The sequence below is a fragment of the Rhineura floridana genome, chromosome 11 (assembly GCF_030035675.1).
Source record: "Rhineura floridana isolate rRhiFlo1 chromosome 11, rRhiFlo1.hap2, whole genome shotgun sequence".
Lineage (NCBI taxonomy): Eukaryota > Metazoa > Chordata > Lepidosauria > Squamata > Rhineuridae > Rhineura > Rhineura floridana.
The window spans coordinates 7,594,545-7,621,849 of NC_084490.1; the positions used below are offsets into that span (position 1 = coordinate 7,594,545).

General features: G+C 41.6%; 3 protein-coding genes and 1 pseudogene across 4 annotated transcripts; 3 read left to right on the forward strand and 1 right to left on the reverse strand.

Annotated features, from left to right (window-relative positions):
- The first annotated feature begins 4,953 nt into the window (after window positions 1-4,953).
- LOC133366918 (olfactory receptor 6X1-like) lies at window positions 4,954-20,706 on the forward strand. The gene is made up of 6 exons (XM_061590467.1): window positions 4,954-5,038; window positions 7,990-8,082; window positions 9,631-9,715; window positions 16,827-17,773; window positions 20,195-20,332; window positions 20,592-20,706. The coding sequence occupies exons 2-6, from the start codon at window positions 8,027-8,029 to the stop codon at window positions 20,704-20,706; spliced, it is 1,341 nt and encodes a 446-aa protein (XP_061446451.1). The 5' UTR covers window positions 4,954-5,038; window positions 7,990-8,026.
- Window positions 8,005-10,983, forward strand: LOC133366223 (olfactory receptor 6X1-like). 2 transcript variants are annotated; one of them, XM_061589085.1, is made up of 2 exons: window positions 8,005-8,082; window positions 10,012-10,983. In XM_061589085.1, the coding sequence occupies exon 2, from the start codon at window positions 10,027-10,029 to the stop codon at window positions 10,981-10,983; it is 957 nt and encodes a 318-aa protein (XP_061445069.1). In that variant the 5' UTR covers window positions 8,005-8,082; window positions 10,012-10,026. The 2 variants fall into 2 exon arrangements, with proteins under 2 accessions (XP_061445069.1, XP_061445070.1); XM_061589086.1 differs by lacking the exon at window positions 8,005-8,082 and adding an exon at window positions 9,650-9,715.
- A 3,146-nt stretch (window positions 20,707-23,852) lies between the features above and the next one.
- LOC133368181 (5S ribosomal RNA) lies at window positions 23,853-23,961 on the reverse strand (annotated as a pseudogene).
- Window positions 23,962-25,854: 1,893 nt separating this feature from the next.
- On the forward strand, window positions 25,855-26,796 carry LOC133366919 (olfactory receptor 6X1-like). The gene has a single exon (XM_061590468.1). The coding sequence runs from the start codon at window positions 25,855-25,857 to the stop codon at window positions 26,794-26,796; it is 942 nt and encodes a 313-aa protein (XP_061446452.1).
- Window positions 26,797-27,305: the final 509 nt, after the last annotated feature.

Here is a 27,305-nt window from a genome sequence, read left to right on the forward strand (position 1 = left end):
GGATTGTTGTGAAGATAAAGCCAAATAACCCTTGTGTATGCCCTACTGAGATCTTTGATACAATTATGATTAACAACTATTAGAGTGTTTGCTGTCTGGTGTAGTATTCTGTACTCACTTTGGTATGAGGTGGCATACCTGATGTTTTCTCTTCTCTAGATTGCACAGCTTGAACTATGAAAGGATAGATCACTGGGATTATTCAACCCTTGGACAACAGTGTGAATGAGTAAAAGGTGATAGAGATTGTTTGACCAGATCCCTCTTTTGTTCTGTTCTAACCCTCTGATTCTAGGATTTATATACTGTATATAAGTTCAATAGTTTCTGTGCTAGAAGTTCTTCAGCTCTTCCATGGAGGATTTATAGCTATGTATGTAGTTCACCCCAGTGTGTATCTGGCACAGTAATATACAGCTATGTCTTCAGCTTTCAGGTTGGCCAGCTGCAGATATGTGGTGCTGATAGAGGTGTCCACGGTGATGATGACTCGACCTTTGAGAGCTGTAGCATAACCTGTTCCGAATGTATTTGCTGTAATATAACCAATCCACTCCAGCCCATTCCCAGGAGCCTGTTTGATCCAGTTCATGCTATAGTCAGTAAATATATACCCAGATGCCTTACAGGTGATTCTCATTGACACTCCAGGTCTCTTAAACTGAGAACCAGTCTGGTCAAACTGGATTTGGGATTGGACCCCTGCAGAAAAAGACAGAAAGAACTGATGGTCATTCATTTAGCTACCTTGCTTTGTTCGCAGTGTTGACAATCCTTGTTCAGCACCATTTGTCGGTCTTACATTAGCTTTACTGTACATAGGAGCCCAATACAGCCTAAAGATAGGGCAGAATATTAGCTAAATCAGATTTAAGGGATTTTGACATAATCCGACAATCCGCGTTGTTTTTGGACTAGCATTGATTTCTTGCAGCAGGTCGTGGCTATCATCGACATTTTTAAAAAAAGTTCCAAATTTTACGTTATTGTCTTCTTCAATCATCCTCTAAGCTGATGCATTCTTAACTTAGTGGAACAAGGGCCTAGCATAAGCATTTTCATTAGTAATTACATTATATATTCGCTGGGGGGAAAAGTGAATCAGCAGTTGCACAAACGATAGGGAACAAAAAAAAAAAGGCAGATGGCTACTGAAAGCTGGACTGTTGGAATTCAGACAGATAGGAACCAGCTACCAAACCCCATCCCTAAAACAGCCTGGGGGTTCGTCTTTATTTTTGCTGTAGCAATGCCCAGGAAAATCAGAGTAAATCAGAAACCTCCCCAGTATATACAGAAGCTTGGCGGCTAATCTATAGGAGTAAAGAAAGTAAAGGAGAAAAAATATGTCTGCCCACATGGATCTGGAGCCCTAAGTCTTTGTGACTACAGCAAAGTTTATATCTACAGCACAGATTATATCTTTTGTTCCTGGTTTCTTGGTCTTCTAGATCACCCAAAAGACCTCTCCAAACTGAGTGAATGGGCAGAAAAATGGCAAATGCAATTCAACATAAACAAGTGTAGAAATTATGCATATTGGAGCAAAAAATCTGAATTTCACATATACGCTCATGGGGTCTGAACTGGCGGTGACCGACCAGGAGAGAGACCTTGGGGTTGTAGTGGACATCACAATGAAAATGTCGACCCAGTGTGCGGCAGCTGTGAAAAAGGCCAATTCCATGCTAGGGATAATTAGGAAAGGTATTGAAAATAAAACAGCCGATATCATAATGCCGTTGTATAAATCTATGGTGCGGCCGCATTTGGAATACTGTGTACAGTTCTGGTCGCCTCATCTCAAAAAGAATATTATAGAGTTGGAAAAGGTTCAGAAGGGGGCAACCAGAATGATCAAGGGGATGGAGCGACTCCCTTACGAGGAAAGGTTGCAGCATTTGGGGCTTTTTAGTTTAGAGGAAAGGCGGGTCAGAGGCGACATGATAGAAGTGTATAAAATTATGCATGACATTGAGAAAGTGGATAGAGAAAAGTTCTTCTCCCTCTCTCATAATACTAGAACTCGTGGACAGTCAAAGAAGCTGAATGTTGGAAGATTCAGGACAGACAAAAGGAAGTACTTCTTTACTCAGTGCATAGTCAAACTATGGAATTTGCTCCCACAAGATGCAGTAATGGCCACCAGCTTGGATGGCTTTAAAAGATTAGACCAATTCATGGAGGACAGGGCTATCAATGGCTACTAGCCATGATGGCTGTGCTCTGCCACCCTAGTCAGAGGCAGCATGCTTCTGAAAACCAGTTGCCGGAAGCCTCAGGAGGTGAGAGTGTTCTTGCACTCAGGTCCTGCTTGTGGGCTTCCCCCAGGCACCTGGTTGGCCACTGTGAGAACAGGATGCTGGACTAGATGGACCACTGGCCTGATCCAGCAGGCTCTTCTTATGTTCTTATGTTCTTTGGATCCTTTGACTACCTGGCCAATAATTATTTAGTAGAAGGCATCCTTCTTAGGATATTGCTGTACCTGATAATAAGGTAACTGCCCAGAGGATAAGGCAAGTCCAAAGAGGCATGGCTTCCATTGGCTAAGAATGCTGGCATTCTGCTGGGGGAAGTGTTGATTTAAAGGCTTCTCAAAAAGCAAATCTGCTTTGTGGATTTGCATATGGGTAGCACAGTTGCTTTCAGAATGCAGAGGTCAAGAGAGTGGGAATCAGTCAGTTTTGAAGGAAAAGTTATGCACACACATCCACAGGGCTGGCCTCAGGCATGCTGGGGCCCTTGGGCACTACCCTGCCCCTGGCCCTGGCGCTCCCCTTCTGTGATTCGCATCAGGATTGCCCCCAACATTCCCTCGCTCAACCTACCTTTCTCGGCTGTGTTTTGCGGCTGCATGCATTGCGCACAGGGCTACCTTTAACCAAGATGACAGCCAAGGTTTCCCTAAAGGGCTGAAGCCTCTGCCGCCATCTTGGCTGATGGCAGGGATGCACATGCTTTTTCTTCTCCAAGGGATTATGAGCATCAGGCTGCTAATGTATATTTATCACTGGGATAGTTTAAGTCCTATATAGATTGCAGAATATATAGTTTAAGTCCTATATAGATTGCAAAATGATAAGCTTGAAACATCCTAGAGATGGGAACAGGACTAGCAGATGAGGAGGGCAGATATCTTGTATGTTTACTAGTTAGAGAGTTGGAAGGGGCCTCAAAGGTGATCAAGTTGATCCCCCCTGCTAATGCAGGACATCTACCACTACAGCATTCCTGATAGGTGGCCATCCTGCCTCTGCTTAAGAACCACTAGCAAAGGATAGTCCACCACTTTCTGAGGCAGTCTTGTTCTACTCTTGAACACCTCTTAACTCTCAGGAAGTTCTTCCAAATGTTTAGTCAGAACCCTTGCCATTTAAATCCATTGGTTTGAGTTCTACCCCCTGAAATAGTGGCTCGACCTTTTTGGGCTCATGGACCCCTTTGAGAATCTGATGAAAACGATGGACCCCATTCTTAGAAAAATTGCATGCAATTTATTTTATTGCATTTTAAATGAGTGTGTGTGTGTGTGTGCCTTTGAGAATCTGATGAAGCTATGGACTCCCCAGAAAAATTGCATACAACTTATTTTATTGCATTGGAAATTGTGTGTGTGCGCATGCGTGGGCCCATGTGCACCTGGCTCATGGACCACCTGAAGCCTGACCACAGGTTAAGAACGCCCACTCAAGAGCAAAGGAAAACAAATGCACATCATCTATGGGACAATCTTTCAAATATTTAAAGATGGCTCTCGTATTTCCTCTTAATCTTCTCCAGACTAAATGTTCCCACCTCCTTCAACTGTATCTCACAGGACAGCAGAGCAAAAGCTTCTAACCTAGCTTTCTCTCTGATGGGACACTTTTTGGTTGAGAAGAAAGCATGATTTTCAAGAACATGGACGCAGCTATGCCCAGGTATTCTTTAAACAAATTCAAGTAAGCACACAAGAGGTGGTTGTGAGAATGTGCACATTAGTTTTGCCCCTTTTCACCATTCAGACCACACTCTCCAAGTTGTGGGGATGGGGGGTAAACTTCTGAAATGGCTCCCTGTGACAACCCTGGAGACAGTACATTTAAAGCGGCTCTGTTACATCTATCCTTCTGCCAGTTTTCACGATGGAGACAGAGTTTGGGTCGAGTTAGGATTTCATTTCTTCATTGCAATTGCTTCCTCAAGGAAAGTTCTGCTTTACAAAGAAGTGACAGAAATCAAATGGAGATGTGCTTAATTTAACACCCAGGAATTGTTGATGGTGGCCATTTTGGACAAGGAGCATGCTGTCTTGGTCTGTGGACAGCAGGATAAGGATCAAGCAGTCTGTTCAAGTGCAACAAGTTAATGGGGATGGGCCATAGCTCAGTGGTAGAGCTTTGGGTGCAGAAGGTCCCAGATTTAATCCCGGGCATCTCCAAGTAGGGCTGGGAGAGGACCCCACCTGAAACCCTGGAGAGAAGCTGCCAGTCAGTGTAGACAATACTGAGCTAGATGGACAAATGACTCTCACATAGTGTAAGGCAGTTTCCTATGTTTTTAACAGTATCACTGACTGTTTTGATATGGCCCAGCTGCCTGCCTTCCTCACTGTGGGACCTCCCCACCTCGCGCAGTAATACACAGCAGTATCTTCATGCTTCAGGGACTTTATTTCCAGAAATAGTAAATTCCTAGAGTTGTCTCTAGAGATGATGAATCGTCCTTTGAAAATGTCACCATAATATTGACTGTCTCCATTGCCATTGGTAATGGAAGACACCCATTCCAGTCCTTTGTCTTGTCTCTTCCTTGCCCAGTGCATCCCATTGCCAGTATATGTGTAACCGGATACTGCACAAGAAATCGTTATGGAAGCTCCAGGTTGTTTTACTTCAGCGTCAGACTGGACCAGCTGGATTTCAAGCTTTACTTCTGCATGGAAAGAATGGAAAGAATTTGCTGCCCATCAAATCTAGATGCCTAAATGTTATTAAAGTGTCTTTCAAGCTCAAAGAGTCTCCCTTTCCAGAATGGGAAGAGCCCAGAATGGAGAGTAAGTGTAGTTGGAGAAAGTAGCATGTTTCCATCATGGGGTACATGTCTGACTGTAGTAATGGGTATAGAGATAGTTTCATTTAGGTTCTGTGTTTTTGTACACCCCATGTGCATTATTTGAATACAGAGATATCTTAAAGTATTTAATATAAACCATTTAGAAGAATTGCCGCTGAAGGGGTGGTGGTTCTAATCTACATCAGCTTCCTTCCCTCTCACTGTTATTCATTTGATACCTGTGGATTTTGCTCACCTGAGAAAGCTATCATGAAATAAAACAGGGGCCAAAGGTAAAATGTGCCCATTTCAAGAGCCCCTGTAGTTTCTTGATGCCCTTGCAGTCTAAATAATCTTGCCTCTGAGTGGTCAGGATACAAGGAGAGACGATTTAACAGAGTTGTTCTGCCACCTGATTTGCATAGGAATTTGACAAACAAATAGGATTACTTTCAGCATTTGCAACGCTGAAAGATAAGCAACCAGGCAACCATGTGTGTGCCAGGGATTTTTAAGACCAAATGGTATCCTACACACCATTTAGGGATGGGGGAGAAACTCATTTAAAGGTGAAACAATCAAATTGATGATTTATTTTTGTTTGTTTATTTGTTTGTTTATTTATTAGATTTATATCCTGCCCTTCCTCCCAGTAGGAGACCAGGGTGGCAATTTCCAAACTGGCATTTTCTGAAACAATATGAGGGCTAAAACACAGTCATCCTTCGAAACGTGTACATATCCATATTTTGTGATGTAGTTCCCCAACCAAAAATGCACATATGTAGTGAAAATAGGATACAAAAATGTATTATATTGGAATTGCTTGTGAAAATATGTACATGAATGAAAACAGCATACACATATGTGTTTGTTAGGAGAAATTTGCACTAAAGTGCTGAAGAAATTTCCCCGAGGTTTTGCATTTTAGAAAAATCACCAATTGTTGCAGAAATGTGGAGAACTGCATTTAAGATTATAAACATGAGAACTTGAGAGAAGGGAAATTGGTAGGTCCTTCCATCCCAAACACAGCTGCATGTCTTCTTTCTGTTTTTAACTGAGGGCCAAACTGAGAGGGGGAGGGGGAGAGAGAGACTGAATTCCTCATTGCATTGAACTCAAAGCATAGGCCTTTGGATCATAGCTTTACTTCACCTCTGCAGTATTCTTTAACATTTGCTTTCTGCCAACAGATAGCTGTGAATGTCAAGGCAGTGACATTTGCATTTAGCATGTCAATAAACCAGGACCATCCATTCTTCTTTGTCTTTAGTTTGCCTAGAGGCTTGTCTAAAGCTGGTCAAGGAGGACTGTGTGCCACTAGCAATGGAATGTTGACTGTCCTTTGGAAAAGAAAAAATGGAAAGTGAGGGGGAATGAAATGGCCTTCTGGAAAAGTAAATGGCATGGCACGGCTGGTTGGCTTAGGTGGCTGGCTAGAACCCTGAATGTGAGCATACTCTATTAGGAAGTGAAGAATGACGATAACATTGCAACATTTTGTTGCAGGTCATTGTGGCTAATAACTATCGATGACAGTCCTAGATCGACAGCCAAGCAGTTTTTGTTAGTCCCTGCACTGCCGGGCTTGCTGTCCTTCTCCATTCACACCCATGACCATGTCACCAAGTCAATACTTTAGGCACCTAAAACTTGGCTTGCTTCATGTACATTGAGCACTGCTACCCTCTAGTGGTCATGGATAAGGAGAACTCTTGATAAACTAACAATTAGCTCTCTCAAATCTTTTGCAGTTGGGGACTGGCTTTTGCTCATACTCAAGATCTGATTGATTGCTTCACTGCATTGATTACTTCACTGGAATCAAGAAGGCATTTTCCCCTAGTATGGATGGGTAGTGACATGTGTGTGAGAGAGAGAGAGACAGAGAGAGCGTCTGTTTTGTAATGTGATGGTTATAATAGTCCAACCTTCTCCCAAGAGCTCAGGGTGGTTGCTTACAACAATAAAAAAGATCCAACACTAAACACAAAAAGCAAAATTAGAAGACCTCTCCTAAATATCTCAACACCCAAGTTGGGTGATGTTTGGGGGGAGGTACTTCTTCAGATACTTTGCTGAAGCATAGTGCCTTGGTGGACCTTCCAGGTCAGATCCCACTAGTTTACTAACAGATTAAGAGACGAAGTGAAATTCTTTAACAGATCAAAATGTGATAAATTTTCAAATTCCACAATCAAGCTTTGATACCTGAATTCAAAGTATGACTTTTTTTTAAAAAAAGTTGAAATATGTTCCTTGATGGCTTAATTCAAATTTTCCTAATAGAACAACTCTGTACATGCCTAATTTATTATGACCTCACTGAGTTCAATTGGATTTACTCCCAGATTTGTGTGTATAGGATTGCAGCCTTAATGCTGTTCTGATTTGGCTAATGCCAAATACTGCTTTCTGTGGGAAAATCTACATATCTCAAATGTTGCTGTGGAATATCAGATACTCACTCAGATAAAGAATATTTACTGTAAACATTTGTAGACGTGTTTAGGTTTTGTCTCTGTCTCTCTCATATTTTATTTCTGTTTGAATTGTTGCTTGCCATACTCTCTCAAGCCAGCAACTCTGTCTCCTTAAAATACACTGTAAAGTGTATAAGCTTAGCAACCCTAGCAAGAGGGGGGAAAATTCATTTACAAGCAAATCCACCTAATGAGTTCCCAGAAGGTTATTATTGCTTCTTCTTCAAAACTAAAAAAAAGAAGAAGTTAAAAATATAACAGACATATGTGGAATTCAGTTCCAAAGCGGCATTTTTCACAGTACCGATAACTGGGAAATTAAGGCATCCTCATAAAATCCACACTGACAATCTGTTTTCTTGACTTTGCTATCACTTACAAAGTGTCTATTTTTATTCAACAATGCCTTAGATTTCAAAATCTTTAAATAAATGTCGGTGTGTCTTGTTTTTGTTTGAAATCTAAGGCAAAGGCTTGCAGTTGAAGATCCATAGGCTGTATGGATGGAATTATCGTGGCTGATCTTAGCCATTTCTTCATATAATTTTATTCTCGACCAGTAAGTACATTTTTCCTTCTGTGCATAAGCTGTATTTCCCTCCGAGTGGTACGAGAATCAGACGCTGTATGTAAGGATAGCTGGTGATTATGATAATGATGATGATTTTAGTACCATCAGGGTGTATTTCACTTGAGGGCAGGTCCCTGTTCTGAGGAGCTTGCGATCTAAAATTTGGCAGCGGTGGAAGAGGATGGAAGTGAAGGCAATGGGGCATAGAGAAAGAGTGTATGTTTTTAAAATACACATAATTTTACTTAGTAGAGGAATAGTTACTCTATTCTATGTAGACACAAGGCAACTTGTGGGGTATAGAACATCCAGCCAGTCTGATTTTCTCTCTTTTTTCTTTTTTAAGCAGTTTTTTGATCCCCTATCTGTGAAGATCAGCTTGACAATTTGTGGATAGTGTTTTGAGAAATCTCAGAAGCCAGGGCAGGATTCCTGATTGGCTGGGCTTTAGTGGCTGGATTTGTCACTTCCCATAACAAGCACGAGCAGAATAATATAGTAGCAGAATAACATATATCTTAGGACTCCCATTGAAATAACTAAATTTTCATATTTAACTCAGAATTTTACTTTAAAGGAAATCAAATGCAACTAACATAATCTTGTGCGTGCCTGCGCATATGCAAAGGCTTCACAAGGGCATTATATTCTAAGGGCAGGTTTAAGTGCAGAGGAGTCCCAAGGCTTAACCAGTGAATTAAGATTTAAAAGTAGATCAAAAAGTGTGAGGGGTTTAATACATTCTGACCATAGATTTAGGTTCCAAAGAGCCTTTTAAATTCTGATGAACCTTAAGGCTTAACAAGCAAATTAGGTTCTGCTTTTTCCTTAAGTAGATTTTTTCCCATCTACATAGAAAGAACAAAAGTATAATGTGTTTCCTTTGCTTATTATTGTTCACCACCCCGAGAGAAGATATTAAACAAACTTATTACCACAATCTCAGCTTTTAAAATCAGACACTGATGCTCCTATTTTGGTGGAAACAGGAAGGTTAACTTTCGATTATACATTTGCTAGCAAAGATACATTGCTTGAAAATATTTCCACTTCCATTCCATTTCCCCAGTCTGAAACAAATCTTAATGTAACTGTCTCTTTCTCCTAATACATTGTTAAAATCCAGCCGCAGGCATGAATTCACTGGGTGGTCATAGGGAACCCTCATCCTGCCTGCAATATCTGCATTACAAGGTTGTTGTAAGGATTGGTGAGATAATGTATGAAGCATGATCCTATGGGTGGTATTGAGCTTTTCACTGTGAATAGTTCCATCAGGGTAAGAATTTCACTTTGCACACAAAGGAATGTCCTTCCCCTATCCTCTCTCCGCATGCCCCCTAAATCTGTTCTGGGTGTTCTCCCAAGTCTTTGGAACAGAGTTGGGGATGGTGTGGGGCACACATGGGAGGAGGAGAGAGTGGAAAGTCCCACTGAGAAAGCAGAAATCATTCTACTTGTGTAAATATTTAGTTGAATACCACTGAATGAATCCATATCAGAGATAGCTAACATGTATTTTATTATTTCATTTAGATTCCACCTTTCCTCGAAGGAGCTCAAGGTGGTGTACAAACATGGTTCTCCCCCTCCCAATTCTCTCCTACAACAACCCTGTGAGGTAGGTTCAGCTGAGAGAGACAGGGAATGGTCCAAGGTCACCCAGTGAGCTTCATGCTTGAACGGGGATTTGAACCCTTGTCTCCCAGGTCAAAGTCTGACACTCTAACCATTATACCACCCTGGTTCTCAAGACATTTTTTCTGTATAAACTGATACAATTTATATAGGGTACCTGAGTTTGCTTTGAGAGCAAACTAGAAAAAGTAATGCAAATGTAAACAGAATGATGATAAAGTGAGTTTACTGATTTCTTCACCCTACCCTACCCTACCCTACCCACCCCTGCTATTACAGAGAAAAGGCAGGTAGATGAGTCCTTTCCAAGAAATGCTTCAGAATCAAACTGTCCTCAGTGAATTTATCCTCCAAGGGTTTCCAGGCTCTGCAGAGCTGCAGAAGTACCTCTTTGTGCCCATTCTGCTTATGTACATCCTCACCGTCACAGGCAACATCCTGATCATTTTCATCATCACCCATGATCCACATCTCCACAATCCCATGTACTTCTTCTTGGGAAACTTCTCCTTCCTGGAGATCTTCTATGTCACCACCCTGTCACCCAAGATGCTGGCCAACTTTCTGGCGGAGAGGAGGGCCATCTGCTTCTACTGCTGCATCACCCAAGCCTTTTTCCACTTTCTTCTCGGAGCCACGGAATTCTGCCTGCTTGCCTCGATGTCCTTCGACCGCTACATCGCCATCTGCAACCCGCTGTATTACAGCGTCATCATGAACCGCACGCTTTGCCTCCAGTTAGCCGTTGGGTCATGGCTGGGAGGGTTCTTCACCGTCATTGTTCAGACCATCTTGATCTGCCAACTCCCCTTTTGCGGTCCCAACCTGATCAACCACTTCTATTGCGACGTGACCCCGTTGTTGAGCTTGGCTTGTGCCGACACCCACTTCCTCGAACAGATGGTGTTAGTGGGGTCAGCACTTCTCCTGTTCAGTTCCTTCTTCTTCACCGCCATCTCCTACATCTTCATCATATCCACCATACTGCAGATCCCCTCCTCATCAGGGCGGCAGAAGGCCTTCTCGACCTGCGTCGCCCACCTGACAGTTGTGTCCATACAATATGGGACAGTAATGTTCATGTACGTGAAGCCCAAAGCAAACTCTGCCCTGGAGGTAAATAAAGTGGTGTCTGTCCTGAACACAGTTATAACCCCGCTCCTCAACCCCTTCATCTATACCTTGAGGAACAAAGATGTCAAAGAAGCTTTGAAGAAAGCAGCAAATATTAAAAAACATATTTCACTCTGATATACGGAGTGCCTTGATTGTCATTGTCTTGATTTTCAACTTGCTCATGGGTGTGTCCATGGTGTGTGGGATGGGGGGAGTGTTAGAATTTGGCAAAGATGTGCTTCTCCTCCATATTTGAACAATTGTAGAAACATGAAAATTACAAAGATAAAATACACAACAAAAGTCAAATAATATGAGGCATATTATTTGACTTTTGTTGTGCATTTTATCTTTGTAATTTTCATATTTCTGTAATTGTACATCTCTGCATTTTATTGGTACATTGTGTGGTATGTGTGTATTTTGTTTTTTGAGTCAACATTTTACAGCACACTCTGTTACTAAAGTGCCTGTGCATTTGAAATTGGGCTTCTTTGACCATTCTGTCAACTACCAGCTTGGTATTTATTGTCGTCGTCATCACAATCATCAACATCCCTGCTGGATCAGGCAAAGTCTTATAGGCCCCTTCCAACTCTACTATTCTATGATTCTAGAATGCAATACTGCCTAACATCCACATTTGTAGCAAGCACTTTCCCCTGATATAATAAATTGTTAGTGTTACTATCACTGATATATGCCTTTTTGTACACATTTTCTTTTCTTATATTTTTGTTTGTTTGTATTTCAGAATTCAGAGAAGTGCGAATTTTGAAGGATGGATGTATTTCAGTCCGCATGTTATTTCAAAAAGTCAATTAGCTAGCTTTGATTAAGAAGTGAACTAAATCAAATTTCTCCTGCATCCCAAGCTGGGGTGTATTTTGTTTTAAAAGGAGGCACAGGATTGTGCTGTAAAACTTGAATATATTAATGGCTAGGTCTTTGAATTTTGCTGTATCTGCCCCTCCCTTCCTTCTACAGACACATGAGATATGCACTTTCTACCTTGGTCTTTCTTGATCAGATCCCTACAGAAGTTACTGGTGGATTCTAAATCATTTCATGCTTGCTCACTCACTTTTTAACTGCATGCATGTGGATTTGAAATATTAAAACAGGGTTTCATAAAGTTTCTGTGTTATTTTTTTCTTTTTAATATTTATATATTATTTATAATATTTATATCTTGCCTTTCTTCCAATGTGGCACACATGTGATTTTCAGGGGGTCACTCATCCAAGCACTAACCACTCAGTGGTATTTATTTATTTGTTTAAGCAATTTCTATACCGATATGGGTAAAATAACAACAAATGTTATAAAAATATACAGCAATACCATAATACAAATGCATACATAACACAAACTAAGAAATAAATATTAAGACAATTGTCTCACACTTCCCCACTCAACATCTTTCAACCTCCTGCCTCTGGTTCAGGGCTCCACCCATCCACCCTAGCTCTCGCCCAGGGCCCAACAAACAGAAATCACTCCCAAAGTTTCACGAGCTTTCCAGGGGATCCCAACAGGGCCAGGGCCAGGCATGCTGGGGCCTTTGGGCACCAGCCTGCCCCGACACCCCCATGCACACTTGCACACCCCATCTACCTACCTTTCCCTTGGTGAATGCTGATTGCGCCACAGGCGCAAGCCTGCCATCAACCAAGACGGCAGCTGAAGTTTCCCTAAGGGGTTGATGCTTCCGCTGCCATCTTGGTTAATGGCATGCATGTGTGCTATGAGCTCACATCCCTGCCATCAACCAAGATGATGGCAGAGGCATCAACCCATTAGGGAAACCTTGGCCGCCATCTTGGTTGATGGCAGGCTTGCACCTGCAGTGAAACCAGCATTTACTTCAAGGGAGAGGTAGGTGGGGCATACAGGCGGGCATCGTGGGCCTGCACAGTAGTAGGGGGGTGCCTGGGAGCTCCATCTCATGATCCACGGCAGGGTCGGGAGCGGATGCTGATGCAGATTGTGGAATGGAGAACTACCCACCCATCCTAAGGAGGGGCCCAATTGTTGTAAACCGCCCAGAGAGCTTTAGCTATGGGGCAGTATACAAATGTAAGAAAGAAAGAAAGAAAGAAGGAAAGAAAGAAAGAAAGAAAGAAAGAAAGAAAGAAAGAAAGAAAGAAAGAAAGAAAGAAAGAAAGAAAGAAAGAAAGAAAGAAAGAAAGAAAGAAAGAAAGAAAGAAACCTGGCCATCCTCTGGCGGCAGCCCTGGATCCTAAAGATGGCATTTAGGACAGTTTTTGTAGGCATGGGAACGATCTTGAATGTTGGGTGTCTCCCATGAACTTGCTGAGTTCTTCGTTGAACGCTGGCCATGGCTGGCATCAATGGAGCTTCTAATACCATGGACAGTCATCTGCTGTGCACTTTGGACTGGTGGGCTTACTCTCCTGGAAGCACTGAATGGATACATGTTTCAGAAGAGAGCACCATGTACCCCTCAGCTCTTTGTAAGAAAGGCAGGATGCAATGTACACATAGGTAAACGACAGAGGTTGATCAGTCTGGCTAGTTTTTCAATGGTAAGAAGCACAGGTAGGTGGTTAGAATGCACAGATGAAGGGAAGGTTACAATTAGGCGGGGACAAGCTAGGAAAGGCAGAGGTAGAGCACCTGCTTTGCATGCAGAAGGTCCCAAGTTCAGTTTCCATCATCTCCTGAAATCTTGGAGAGCTGTTGCCAGTCAGTGTAGATGATACTAAGCTGGATGGACCAATGGTCCGACTCAGGCAGCTCCCTGTGTTATTCCTATGACTGTTATAGGGATGGAAAGATCTGACAAGATTGGTTCTCTCGGTTTCTCATTTTTCCAATCATAAATTCAGTTCTTCACATTTCTGCAGCAATTTGGAATTTTTTAATAAAAACTTCATGAAAACTCTCCAGCGTTTTAGTATGAATTTCTCCTAACAGACGCATTTTTCTATGCCTTTTTGCCTAATGTACACATCTTTATGAGCCGTTTGTCATCATATAGAGCATTTGTGTGTGTTATTTTCACCCATATTCATTTTATGCACACTTTCCCCTAATACATGCATTTTTGCACACATCACTTGGTTGGCGAACTGCATTGCAAATTTGAATAAGTGCGAATATCGAAGGGTGGCTGTGTTTCGGTTCTCATATTGTTTCAGAAATTGAGAATTTGATAGATTTTGCTTGAAATATGAACTGAATGGAAATTCTTGCCCATCCCTAGTCTGTTATCAAGCTCTTGCCAAGTAAAGTACTCAGTACTGAGTAATTTCCCGAAAGTGTTTCTGCCTCTCTCTGGTGAGTTTGTCTCCCCGGTGGGAACAATCAGGAAAGACTGAAATACTCATTCTCATAAATTTAAAATGGTCTTCTAAACCTGCATTGAAGACCTGTGACTTCATTATTGCCTATAGCAAGTAGAATGCAGAAATATATGTGTGAAGTATGGGGAGGGTATTTCTTCTTAGTCTCATTTCTGTGCTCACCTGCACATATAATTTGTTTTAAACTGTTTTAAACTGTTTTTAATGCTGTATTTTATATTGTTGTGACCTGTCCTGGGGCCTACTGGGGAAGGGTGGGTAATAAATTATTATTATTAGTAGTAGTAGTAGTAGTAGTAACAATAAGAAGAATATGCAAGCATAAAATGAGAGACAGACATTTTTATAGGTTGATATCAAGCAACATCCTTAACCTGTATTAAATATTATGCTCTGCAAGGGGGGATATTTATCTCCATTAGTATAAATGCTTGGAAAATATTGGATAGTGTACAAATACTAGAAGATATGACAATGTTGTTTTTTGGGAAACAGAATATGGTTAATCCAGGACCAATCTGAGCACTTACTCGTATGTGTACCTTTTTGTGTTCTTTTTAATCATATGATGCTTAGTTTTATTTGTAACTCTATTAAAGTCAAGTGCTATTTGTTATTCAGTCAACAAGGTCACCACAATACTAAGTAGTGGAGGATAAATATAAGACCTGGTGACAGGGATGGACAGAGCTGTCTGTCTGGGTTCTCTCCGTTTCTCATATTTCCAGTGTTAAATTCAGTACTCTACATTTCTATAGTGATCTGCAAATTTTTTTTAAAAAAAATCCTCATGAAAATTCTCCAGCATTTTAGTGTGAATTTCTCCAAATAAACATATTTCTGTAGGCAGTTTTAACAAAGGTACACATTTTTACAAGCAATTTCTCATCATTTCATCTCTTTTTGCATGCTATTTTCACTCGTGTTCATTTTACACTTTCCCCTAATATATGCATTTTTGTAAATGTTGTTCAGTCGGCAAATTGCATCCCAAAATTCTACTAAATGTGAATTTTGAAGGATGGCTGTGTTTCAGTTCTCATATTGTTTCAGAAATTGTGGGTTTGATAAATTCAGGTTTAAATGTGAACTGAATCAGAATTCTCAATTCTACCCGGTGACCAAGATTGTCAATTGACTGTGCAAAGGTGTTGATCCGATATAAAGGCATTATTCAATTGATGAATAGTTCCTATTATGTCATTTGAGGAACTGAGTGGCATTATTTGCAAATCTAAAGACAGAAAACCCTATGAAATAACAGGAATTATACTTCTCCAAAATAGCTTCGCTGTGCATGCATTTACTGTTGCTTTTAAATTTGAAAATTTTGAGGTCCTAATCAGCAATTTATCTTTGAGACATAATCCCATAGCTTTTAAAAATAAATAAATAAATGTGTTACAGTACCCCAGATCTTAAATTTAGCTGTCATAAACTATGCAAGATCCAAACCCCATTCAGGAGTGAGGCTACCGCTGACTGAGCAAGCCCAAGCCTGACAAAAGGGAACCTTTAGGATCCAACCCACTGTTCACTTGAGCAGAGCCTGCCCTATTGCACACTGTATGTTCAGAGACTGTTCTGTGCCAGATTCTCTTTTTTTTAATGGTGGTTGCCAGAAAAACTAAATTATTAGAGAAAGAATAAGCTGGGAAGATAAAGGAATATAGACACATAGGAAGTTGCCTTATGCTGAGTCAGACTATTAGTCCATTTATTTCGGTACTGACTACACTGAGTGGCAGCAGCCCTCCTGGGTGTTAGACGGAAGTCTTTTCCCAGCCCTACCTGAGGATGCTGGGGACTGAACCTGGGATCTTTTGGATGAGAAGTGGATTCCCTACCCGTGAGCCAATATGCAGGAATGTAAGACAGGAATGCAGGGATATGAAAACATGTCTACTTTGTGCTCTTGAGAACAAAGGCTGAAGTGGAACAGATGGACGAGGACAGTGGAATCTTTGGCTCTGTTTGTGTTAATGTGAATATGTCTTTGTGCTGCATGTATGAAAGTGTTGCAGAGGAGAATTATTCAGTTACTCTGTTTGGAGACTGAACGCATAGGTGAATATGGCCCTTATGTCCTGTTTATGAGCATGCCTCTTGGACTTTAGGTTCTGTGGATGGGTAAATATCAAAGATATCGATACATAGAATCTAGAGATGGGGGACAAATTTAATTCAGTTTGCACTTAAAGGCGAGCTTACCTAATTTGCACTTTCTGAACTGAAACACAGCCAGACTTCAAAATTTGCACTTCTCCCATTTTAGCAGCGCAGTTCTCCAGTCAAGTAACGTGTTGAAAAAGGCATCTACTGGGGCAAAGTGTGCATAAAAATGCATCGATTGGTGAAAATCACGTTAGCAAAAATTACGTTACAAAAATGTGAACATTAGGCAAAATTGCATACAAATGTGTATATTAGGAGAGATGCACACTAAAATGCTCACGAATTTTCATGAGGACTTTTTAAAAATAATGATAATGCCAACTGGTGTGGAAACGTGGAGGACTGAACTTAAGACTGGGAAAATGACAGGCTAAGAGAAACTGGCATTGAGAGATACGCCCACCCTCAATAGAATCATATCCCAGAAAGAACATCCCTCTGATCCACCATGGTAATTATTATATTTTATTGCAGGTGGTGATGGAAAACCAAACAGTTGTGGCCGAATTTATTTTGTTGGGTTTTCCCAGCATCCAAAAGGTAAGAGTTCTAGTGTTTGTGGGCGTCTTGATGATCTATGTCTTGACTGTCACAGGGAACATTGTCATTGTGGCCACTGTCGTTCATGACACTGCTCTCCATAAGACTATGTACTTCTTCCTTGGAAACCTTTCATTCTTGGGAATCATCTATGTGACTGCTACCATCCCCAAACTGCTGGCTCATCTGCTTTCAATCAAGAAATCTATCAGCTTAGCTGGTTGCAAAGCTCAAGCATTCTCCCATTTTTTCCTGGGGGCCACCGAGTTCTTTCTTCTCACCGCCATGGCGTACGATCGCTACATGGCCATATGCCACCCTCTCCATTACCATGCCATCATGAGCAGTAGGGTTTGCATTCAGCTGGCTTGTGGCTCATGGTTTGGTGGCTTGATGACTGTCTTGGTCCAGACGATTCTTGTGTTCCGCTTGCCTTTCTGTGGTCCCAACATCATCAATCACTTCTACTGTGATGTCGGACCATTACTAAAGCTGGCTTGCACCGACACTCACCTCATCGAGTGGATCGTCTTCATCGTTGCCACCATCGTGGTATTCAGCAATTCCCTGTTGACAGTGGTTTCATACATCTTCATCATCTCCACTGTGATGAGAATCCCATCAGCCACTGGAAGGCAGAAAGCTTTCTCTACTTGCATCACTCACTTAATAGTTGTCATCGTGCTGTATGGGGCAATCATCTTTATATATGTGAGGCCGACGGGCCATGCTTCACTGGGTCTGAACAAAATGGTGTCCCTCTTGAATACTCTGGTCACTCCACTGCTGAACCCTTTTATATATACACTCAGGAACAAGGAAGTGAAAGATGCCTTGAAAAAGGGATTCACCAGGAATAAAATATTTGAGGACAACAAATGGTAAATGAAAGTAGGACTGTGCGCAGTGTGGATGTGGTTGGTGTCAGACCCGTACTCTCGGTCTGGTCTCGTAATGGATCTCTCACACTGCCCCAGCACAAGTCTCTCACGAACCCACTACTAGGTGCTACCACCTGACACTCTGTAACGCAGCCCTCTATGCAGCCTTTATTGACTTTAAATCAGCTTTTGACTTGATATCAAGAGAGAGACTTCGGGGGAAATTTGAGGCCACTAACATTGATAGACGTTTGCTATCACTTATACGGTGCTTGCATGAAAATACTCAATTACGTGTACGATGTAATAGCGCTGGCCATCTTAGGCCAGAATTGCCTAGTGTCAGAATTGCCTGTGTCAGAATTGCTTAATATGTTTTTTAATAATGTTTTTAACCCTTTTTTAAAAAGGGCGGGATCCAAATTAAATAAATAATAATAATAATAACAGGCCTATTCCCACTTTCAAGGGAGTTAAACAGGGGTGCATCTTAGCTCCCACTTTGTTTAACTTTTATATTAACTCCCTGGTCAAAATTTAGCGCTGGTATGCTCTCACCAACCTAGACTGTCAAACAGGCCCTTGTCTATTCTCCTTTATGCAGATGATGCAGTTCTCTTATCTTTGACAAGCATTGGTCTGAGCCGCTTGTTGAGCTCTCTGGACAGCTACTGTAAAAAAGAACTACTGGTAATTAATTATGACAAATCTAAGGTTATGGTTTTTACCAGAAAGAGGGTAAAGCACCGATGGAAGGTAAATGATTGCCCAATTGAACAGGTAACAACCTATAGGTATTTAGGAGTGACATTTCACTCTTCAGGAACATGGAGACTTCAAGCAAAAAATGCCGCTGCTAATGCGCAGAGGAGTATAAAGGCCCTCCTGTCCTTCTGTTACATTAAAGGGGGGCAGCATATTCCATCTCTTATTCAGGTGTTTGTTGCTAAAGTTGTAGCTCAAATGCTGTATGGTTCACAACTATGTGCTTATGATAACTATACCCCTTTTGAAACTGTGCAAACCAAATTTTTGAGATCAATACTTGGTATTCCAAGTTGTGTCCCCAATCCTATCATGCGATTAGAGGTAGGGCTAATTTCCATAGAGGCCTGCATATGGATGTGCAAAATAAAGTTCTGGCTAAAAATGATGCTCTCACCAGTGGGTCTGGCTCCACTCACATTAACCGATGCTTTCCAGTCAAAATGGAAATGTGAAGAAATTAAGAATGCATCCTCCTTGTCATTTGAAGAGGTTCTGCCTCTAAGTCAGACGTGGAGAACCTCAGGCCCAGGGGCCCAAACATGGCCCTTCAAGCCCTCTCTCTCACCCTTGGGACAGTCCCCAGGCTACACCTCCTTTTCAGTCATACCCCCTCCTGTCAAGCTCCTCACCAGTCTTGCTTTCCACTCTCCATTAGTGTTTTTGCCTCCTTGGAGTGTGCCCTTGAACTCAGAGAATGGCTTGGAAAAGTTACTTTTTTGAACTACAACTCCCATCAGCCCCAGCCAGCATGGCCACTGGATTGGCCTGTTGGGAGCTGTAGTTCAAAAAAGTAACTTTTCCAAGCTCTGCTCTTGATAGTGACTCTTGAGTACAAAGAGGGGGGTGAGAGTCTGCATAGAAACGATGGTATAACGATAACATTTATATTCATTGCTCCACCCACTTTTGCCTCTGGCCCTGCCCACCACAGGCATGTGGCCCCTAGAAGGTTTCCTGCAAGGGAATGCAGCCCTCAGTCTGAAAAATGTTCCCCACCCATGTCCTAACTTTATTGAGCAACAACAGCAGAGCATTTAAAGGAAGGGTCGTACCAGAGTGGTAGAGCATCTGCCTTACATACATAAGGTCCTAAATTTGATCCCCGGCATCTCCAGGTAGGGCTGGGAGAGACTACCTGTCTGAAACTCTGAGGAGTCATTGCCAGTCAGTGTAGACAACACTGAGCTAGGTGGACCAATGGTCTGACTCTGTATAAGGCAGCTTCTGTGTAAGGCAGCATTAAGCAGGGGTTGGACTTTGAAGACTCAAATGCTTGCCTTTGCCTATAGCTACAGTCCTCTTTCACCTGTGCTCTGTCCCTCTGTTGTTGTTCTTCAAGAACTGAACTACTAGGGTAATGACAATGAGCTCCTGAGTTTGGCTTTGATGCTGCATTAGGTATCTCAGTTTTAGATTCCGCCCAAAAAACAAACTTGTCCATATTACAAGTTTAGGGAAGCGCAGAGAGAAAATAAATATTACAGGATGTGTTTGTTAACTCCTCCTTGAGAGTCTCTCCTTGTAGTCTTGTTCCTGACCTTTAGATTTTTCTTCCTTTTGGACAATCAAGGGGAAACTTTTCAACTGGCTCCTATATAATGAATGAACTAAGCAATTGGAAACAGGATGTAATCCAACTCATATTTACACTAGGCTGAGAGGAGTTGGATATGGAGGACCCCCACTGAACCGCAGGCTCCAGGCTCTGCTGGATTCTGTCGGGCTGTGCTGGCAGCAGCCCCTCAGCCATAGCAGAGCTGGGACTCTGCTGGTTCAGCCAGGGGTCCACAGGTAAGCCCAGCCCAGCAGAAGCTGGAGGAAGGCCTGAAAAGGGGCCTTCAGGGGGGTGCCAGAGGAGGGGCCAAGGGGGACTTAAACAACATCCAATTCCCATTTGGAGCACTCCTTTGGGTCCCAATCTGGGCCACAGTTACACCGAGAAAAAGGTAGGTCAAAGAAAATAATTTTAATAGAGGTCAACAGGGAGCACTTACTCACTGGTAGGGGTATTTGTGAGAGCCATTTTTTTCTTTTCTGTTTGTGAATGCAGCTCCAGGCTGAGCCAATGTTTAGCTTGCCCAGTAGTTCCCAAACAGAAAATGGATGCCACAGAGCTTTCCACCAGCTCCTCCTCTGCCAGCAGCCCTTCTGCTAACTTCCCCTGAGTTGAATTGCTCTGCAACTGTGGAAAACAATTTGATTTTTTTTTTACCAGTTGATGAGTTGATTTCTCTGTCCATGGACCCCGAAAAGGCCTCATGCTGGGCTACATCTATTGGGAAATTAGAAACTAGGCCTGAGTTACAATCTAGATGGCAAGTCAGCTAGCTGGCTAGCTAACTGTAGTGTACACAGCAATACTTCTATTCCTCTAGGGCTGTTTTAATCTTTTGCCATCAAATACTCAAGAAAAAGAAGAAAAAATAGCCACTATGATGTGAGTTTAGTAAGTGCTTTAAAAAAGTAAAGGGTAGCCATTTTTTTAGATTCAGTTATCTCTTTATTTCACCCTTTAGCAATAAGCACCCAATTCTGCTCTATTCATTATAATAACTGCAGAATAAATAAAATCTTACTTCTTACTGCAAACATGCTCTTTATTGATGGCTGGGTAGAGAACACAAATGAAAATGAAAAGCAGAGCAAAGGAAAGCCCAAAGAGTCTAACTGTAGCCCATACTACAAAGTTCTAATATTTAACTCTTCAAGGGTCATGTTATTTTACAGTTGTTTTTTCTGGATCACTTAATGATGATTAATGATGATTGTGATAATGAAAAATCCAACCCCAGTTAGGGAAAGTCTTGAGTGAGCAGACTTTGGGGGCTCTTCCAGATGAGGCTTTAGCTGGGTACTCAGCCTGCCTTATTCACGGAATTTTTCAGAAGGTCCTATTCTTAAATCGTTGCTGTTCTTAAAACAAGCTGTCATACTTTAAGTGGAGGTTGTCATTGTCTGTTATGTCACAAATTAAAAAGAAGTCAATTTCTCCCAAAAATACTAGGAAGGGACAAAGCACAGATTTAAGGCACTCTCCCATTCCCCCCCCCCGATACAGGCCTGCATGCCCCTGTTGAGTTTTTTTGCATGAATTTTCTACTTTGTGGAATAAAAGAACTGAGAAATCCTTTATTATATTGGACATTAGATAATCATTTGATTTCCGTCTTTTGAGACTTATGCCGTTGAACAGGCTCTGAGACTTAGAAGCTTCCTGCAAATTGGTCCCTTGAGGACCATGAAAGCTCATAAGGAATTGAGAAGCATCTGAAGATACACTAAGAGAGGGAAGAAGCTTAGAGAACATGGCACTTATCAAACTCAGTATGTGATCCTTACTGCGGATGAGGAGGTAACTCATCTGTAGCCCAAGAAAACTCAGGTAAACCTTAGGTTCTTTTAGTGTGGAGATTGTTTCAAATGAAGCCTCTTGTTCTCAAAACTATCTGGATGTTTCACTTTTCTTCTTCTGTAAGTGATGACAGAGCCAACAATATCTAAGACTCAGATACTGCCTTAGATATTAACTCAGTATTAGAACTCAGTATTATTCCTATGACTGCTCTTGCTCCTATTAGCATTTGTTTGTTAATCAAAATGCTTATAAAATGCCTCATGGTTTCTGAGGGGCTTCGCAACACTTTTTGTTTTTTTAAAAAAGTTAAAGTAATAAAATGCAGTTAAATTAAAATAAGATTAAATTAAGGTAGCGGCTGAAAATCCAGTTCTGAACAGCAGCAAAAGAACTTAAAAAGATATATATATCTGGGGGGGAAATAAGTGCTGTCACCTGAGAGTAATCAAAAAGGGCTCAAGGCAAATGGAAAAGGAGAAGGAATTCCACTACAGTTAGAAATATGAGAATTTAATCACTCTAAGGCCTACTGCCATACTACCCTCCAGAGCTCGGAAAAGTTACTTTTTTGAACTACAGCTCCCATCAGCCCAATCCAGTAGCCATGCTGACTGGGGCTGATGGGAGTTGTAGTTCAAAAAAGTAACTTTTCCAAGCTCTGCCCTGAACAAGCCTGATCTCGTCTGATCTCGGAAGCTAAGAGGGTCAGCCCTGCTTAGTACTTGGATGGGAGACCACCTGTGAATACCGGGTGCCGTAGACTTAGAGGAAGGCAATGGTAAACCACCTCGGAATACCTCTTACCATGAAAAACCTATGAATCTTTATATTAAAAAAGATTCATAGGGTCGCCATAAGTCGTAATCAATTTGAAGGCATATAACAACAACAAAAATCTCTCTAAAGTGGCAGTAATGCAGAAGATGTTCTTCCCTCAGATTTCCCATCTTCTCCATTGTCTCAGCGTGTGAATTCGTGAGACTCCAAGAAGGGTGTATTAATCTCATTTAGTTGGAGTCATGGTCACTAGGTTGGAAGTCGATCCTCTCACCCAACAACAGATCAAGCAAAGGAGAGAGACATCAGATGTCCTACTGCCTGATGTCCTACTGCCTGAACATCAGTAAGGTGAGCTGTTTTCTAAACAGTACTAGCTAAAAAAGGGTTGACCTTAAAAGACTACCAATATTGTTCCTGCATTAGCTTTCCTAGGACCAGGTTCCTTCATCAACACATTCATCAAAGGTTTGAAGTGGAGTATGAAGGTCTTGAAAATACATTGGGCTGTGTGTGTATAATCTCTTTTAAAAGATAAAGGAAACCCTCCTGGAAACAGATGAGGGACATAGCACAGGAGAAAAGCATCTGCCTTGCATGCAGAAGGTCCCATGTTTGATTTCTGGCATTTCTAGAGAAGGTACAAGATTCTCAGTCAAAGTCTAAAGGCACACTTGGGGATACATTCAAGATTTCCTTGCATAGAAAAGCGATATCTTTCAAAGTGATTGGTGTGCTCTGGGGGAAAACAGCTTCCTGCAGACAGACTTCAAGGGAGCTCTCTGTAACCACCAATCACATGATGGATCAAAGTGAAACACAAAACACTGGATTCAGACCTTCACTTCTGTGAATGGATGGGCTCCTTCCATTCAGGTAAGGGATGTGATGGCTGGGGCTGATAGGAATAGTAGTCCAAAACATATGTGGGGTGTCAGGTTGGGGATGGCTGTGGTGGAGGAAGGGTTGTTTACCTTTATAGAAGTCCTTCTCACAGGAATTCATGCTGTGCTGAGATTGCAGATGAGAGAAGGGAATGTAAGTGAAATGAAATTTATTGTTGTTACATGCCTTCAAGTTGATTTTGACTTATGGCATCCCTATGAATCTTTTTAGATATATTCATAGGGTTTTCATGGTAAGAGGTATTCAGAGGTAGTTTACCATTGCCTTCCTCTAAGCCTACAGCACCTGGTATTCCTGGGCGGTCTCCCATCCAAGTACTAACCAGGCCTGACCCTGCTTAGCTTCCCAGATCAGGCGTGATCAGGGTAGTATGGCTGTAGATGAAATGAAATTAACTATAGCAAAATTAATGTTGCATAATGCCTTATGCAATCAATAGCTTCTTGGAGATTAATATCTCATGAAAAAGTATTGGAAATTGAACAAATTGGATGTCTGGAAGATTGAACAGAATAATGATCCCTCCAAAAGCCATTCTTTATCAAGAAGATTCTACATCCAGTTGACTTGTGCTAAGGGATAGAGTGGAATAGACACTGAATTTCTTTTTCAGCTAAATGCAATGTGTCAAAAGCTGCCCTGTAGATTGTTTCCTCTCTCTTTTGCCATCTTCTCTCATCTCACCCCAATATTTATTATTATTATTATTATTATTATTATTATTATTATTATTATTATTTAGATTTATATCCTGCCCTCCCTCCCAGTAGGAGCCCAGGGCTTATAACATTGCTTCTCACTATCGGAATAAGTAGGCATTAATTCTTCTAATGAGACATAGTTCTTATACTAATATGCAAAGTGTGACAGAATCACTTTAGCTGCTGGTAGGAAAAATTTGATGACAGGATCTTAATCCAAACGCTCACAAAAGTTCTCCTGGCCCTTGGCAGTGGTGCCATTCTTGCCTTCCTGTAAATCAAGTGGATTGTGGCTACGTGTGTGCACGTTTTAAAGGTTCACAACTGATCTATATTACTAATTGTTGTTGAATTGATTCGTCTTCAGTTCCATCCTTATTGAGGTCTAATCTGGAACTTGCACATCTAATAAAAACAATCATAATCAATATGATGATAGACTTGTTTGATTGTATCTAGATGTTTCTTCCCACATGTCCATCCAGGGCCTGCTATGCCATGGACAAAATGAGCCAATTTACCATGCAGCAATGGGACGGTGGGGGAGAACACTTCCCTCCACCCACCCCATGCCACCTTGTTCCTTCCAAGATGGCGATCCAAACTTTTGCTATATCCTGTGTGCTCCTGCACAAAACGCCATGCCTCTGGAGAGAAGGCAGGTAGGGGTAGCGTTAGGGGGGAGTTCCTTTGCCGGTAGGATTCCACTACTATATATGTTGCTTTTCTTTGTGTTGTGTGCCATCACTTCCCACGGTTTGCTCTCCCCACTTTTTCAGGCAGGTGGTCTCTTCTTTCCTTGTCCTTCTCATTGCTTTCTGCCTCTTTATTTGTCCCTTTGTTTTGCTCCTTTTTCTTGCTCTCCTTTCCATTTCCATTTCCTTTTGCCTTTTCCCCACCCCACCCCTTTCTCCATCATCTCCTCTTCCTTCTTGTTCCCCCCTGCCCCTTGGTTCTGGTCTTCTTTCTTTCTTTCCATTTTGATTCACTGTCCCAAATTCGTCCCAGATTCTGCCTCCCTTTACTGGTATAGCCAGGGGTGTGTATGTGAGTGAGTGAGTGTGTGTGAGGGAGGGAGGGAGGGAGGGAGGGAGGGAAGAATAATTATATATAAGTACGCTCAGAAGTCCCACTTAGTTCAATAAGACTTACTCCCAGGGCAATGGTGGCTGGTAGTACATGCTACATGTCAGTGGAGTAGTGCAATCCGCTCTGGTGTTTAGTCCATACTTGCAACTCTGTGAAAGTTCAGATTAAAGCCCAGAATGGATTCCACTGCCCCACTGGCATGGACCCGCCAGCCATCACTGCTCCCAGGTACGTGTGTGTAGAATCACAGCTTTAGAAAAGGTTGGGGCTGGGATAGATGAAGAAAGGAAGGAATTAGCAATCTGAATAATGCAACAATACTTTTTGAAAAGTGTTGGGCTGGGGAGTTCCCATTTGGGCTTGTGTGTGGACTGGCATTGTTTCCATTAAAGTCTTCTTGCCTCCCTAATACTTTTGAAATACAGGATGTCTTCAGAGCCCCGCTAAATGATTATTTGGCATGTGTTTTTGCTAATGTGAAGGTGATGAATACATCGGCAGTGACTGAATTTATCCTACTGGGGATCCCCTTTCTGCCTGATTTGCACAGAGTGTTCTTCATCGTGGGTTTATTCATGTACATTATAACCATCATGGGGAATGGGTTCATCCTCATCATCATAACGATTGAGCCAAGGCTTCAGACACCAATGTATATTTTCCTGAGCAATCTTGCTTTTCTAGAGATCTGCTACACCACAACTATTGTACCAAAGATGCTCCAAACACTTTTGGAAACAAGGACCACCATTAGCTTTGCTTGCTGCATGGCTCAGGGTTTTTTCCACTTCATCCTGGGCAGCACAGAGCTTTTCATCCTCACAGCTATGGCTTTTGACCGCTATTTGGCCATCTGCAGGCCACTTCAGTACCCAACCATTATGACAAAGCATGTTTGCATTCAGATGTCTTTGGCCACTTGGTATGCAGCATTTATTATTATGCTTCTTCAGTCTCCGATTGTGTGGAGGTTGCCTTTCTGTGGTTCCAATGTTGTTGACCATTTCTACTGTGACATTGGTCCCATTTTAAGCCTAGCCTGTACAGATACCCACCTTATTGAATCTGTGGGACTGCTGAGCTCTGTCCTGATCGTCATCATGACCTTGATCCTCACCATAGTGTCTTACATCTTTATCATCTCCACCATCCTTCACATACCTTCAGCCGCTGGTCGTAAGAAGGCATTCTCCACCTGCACGTCTCACCTGATTGTGGTGTCCATATTATATGGAGCCCTCATCTTCATGTATGTGAGGCCCAATGTCCACTCGTCATCTCATCTAACCAGGGTCGTGGCGATCTTGAACACCACTCTCACCCCAATGCTGAACCCTTTCATATATACAATCAGGAACGCAGAGGTGAAAGAGGCTCTGCGGAGCGCAATCCATAAAAGAAGAGGATTTCTCAAGGGTGACTTTTAAAAAAAACGTGTTCCAAAACATGCACCTGTGTTGTATGCTGGATATATATATTAGTTTTATATTTTTTTATAAATTAATAAAATACAGGATTGGTTGCCAGCTTTGGTGATGTGAGATTTCAGACACTGACTACTAAATACATGCAGTGAGTAGTACTAATAATAATAATTAGTAGTAGTAGTACTAATAATAATAATTAGTAGTAGTAGTACTAATAATAATAATCCTGAAAATTTCATCCACTTCTCTCAAACAGAATAACAAAGGTATATGAGCAACCCATTACTAATTTTGGCCACTATGTAACATACTACAGTTGTTTCTTTACATGTACCAATAGTATTATTATTATTATTAATGACATTTATTAGTTGCTTTTTTCCAAAATAGAACTCAAAGTGACTTACAGAAAAAAAAATTTTAATTTATTGTTAAATTTATTAGTGCTGAAAATGGCTTACAACAAAAGCAAACAGCAATTACAAAAACAATTGCATGATAAAACAATA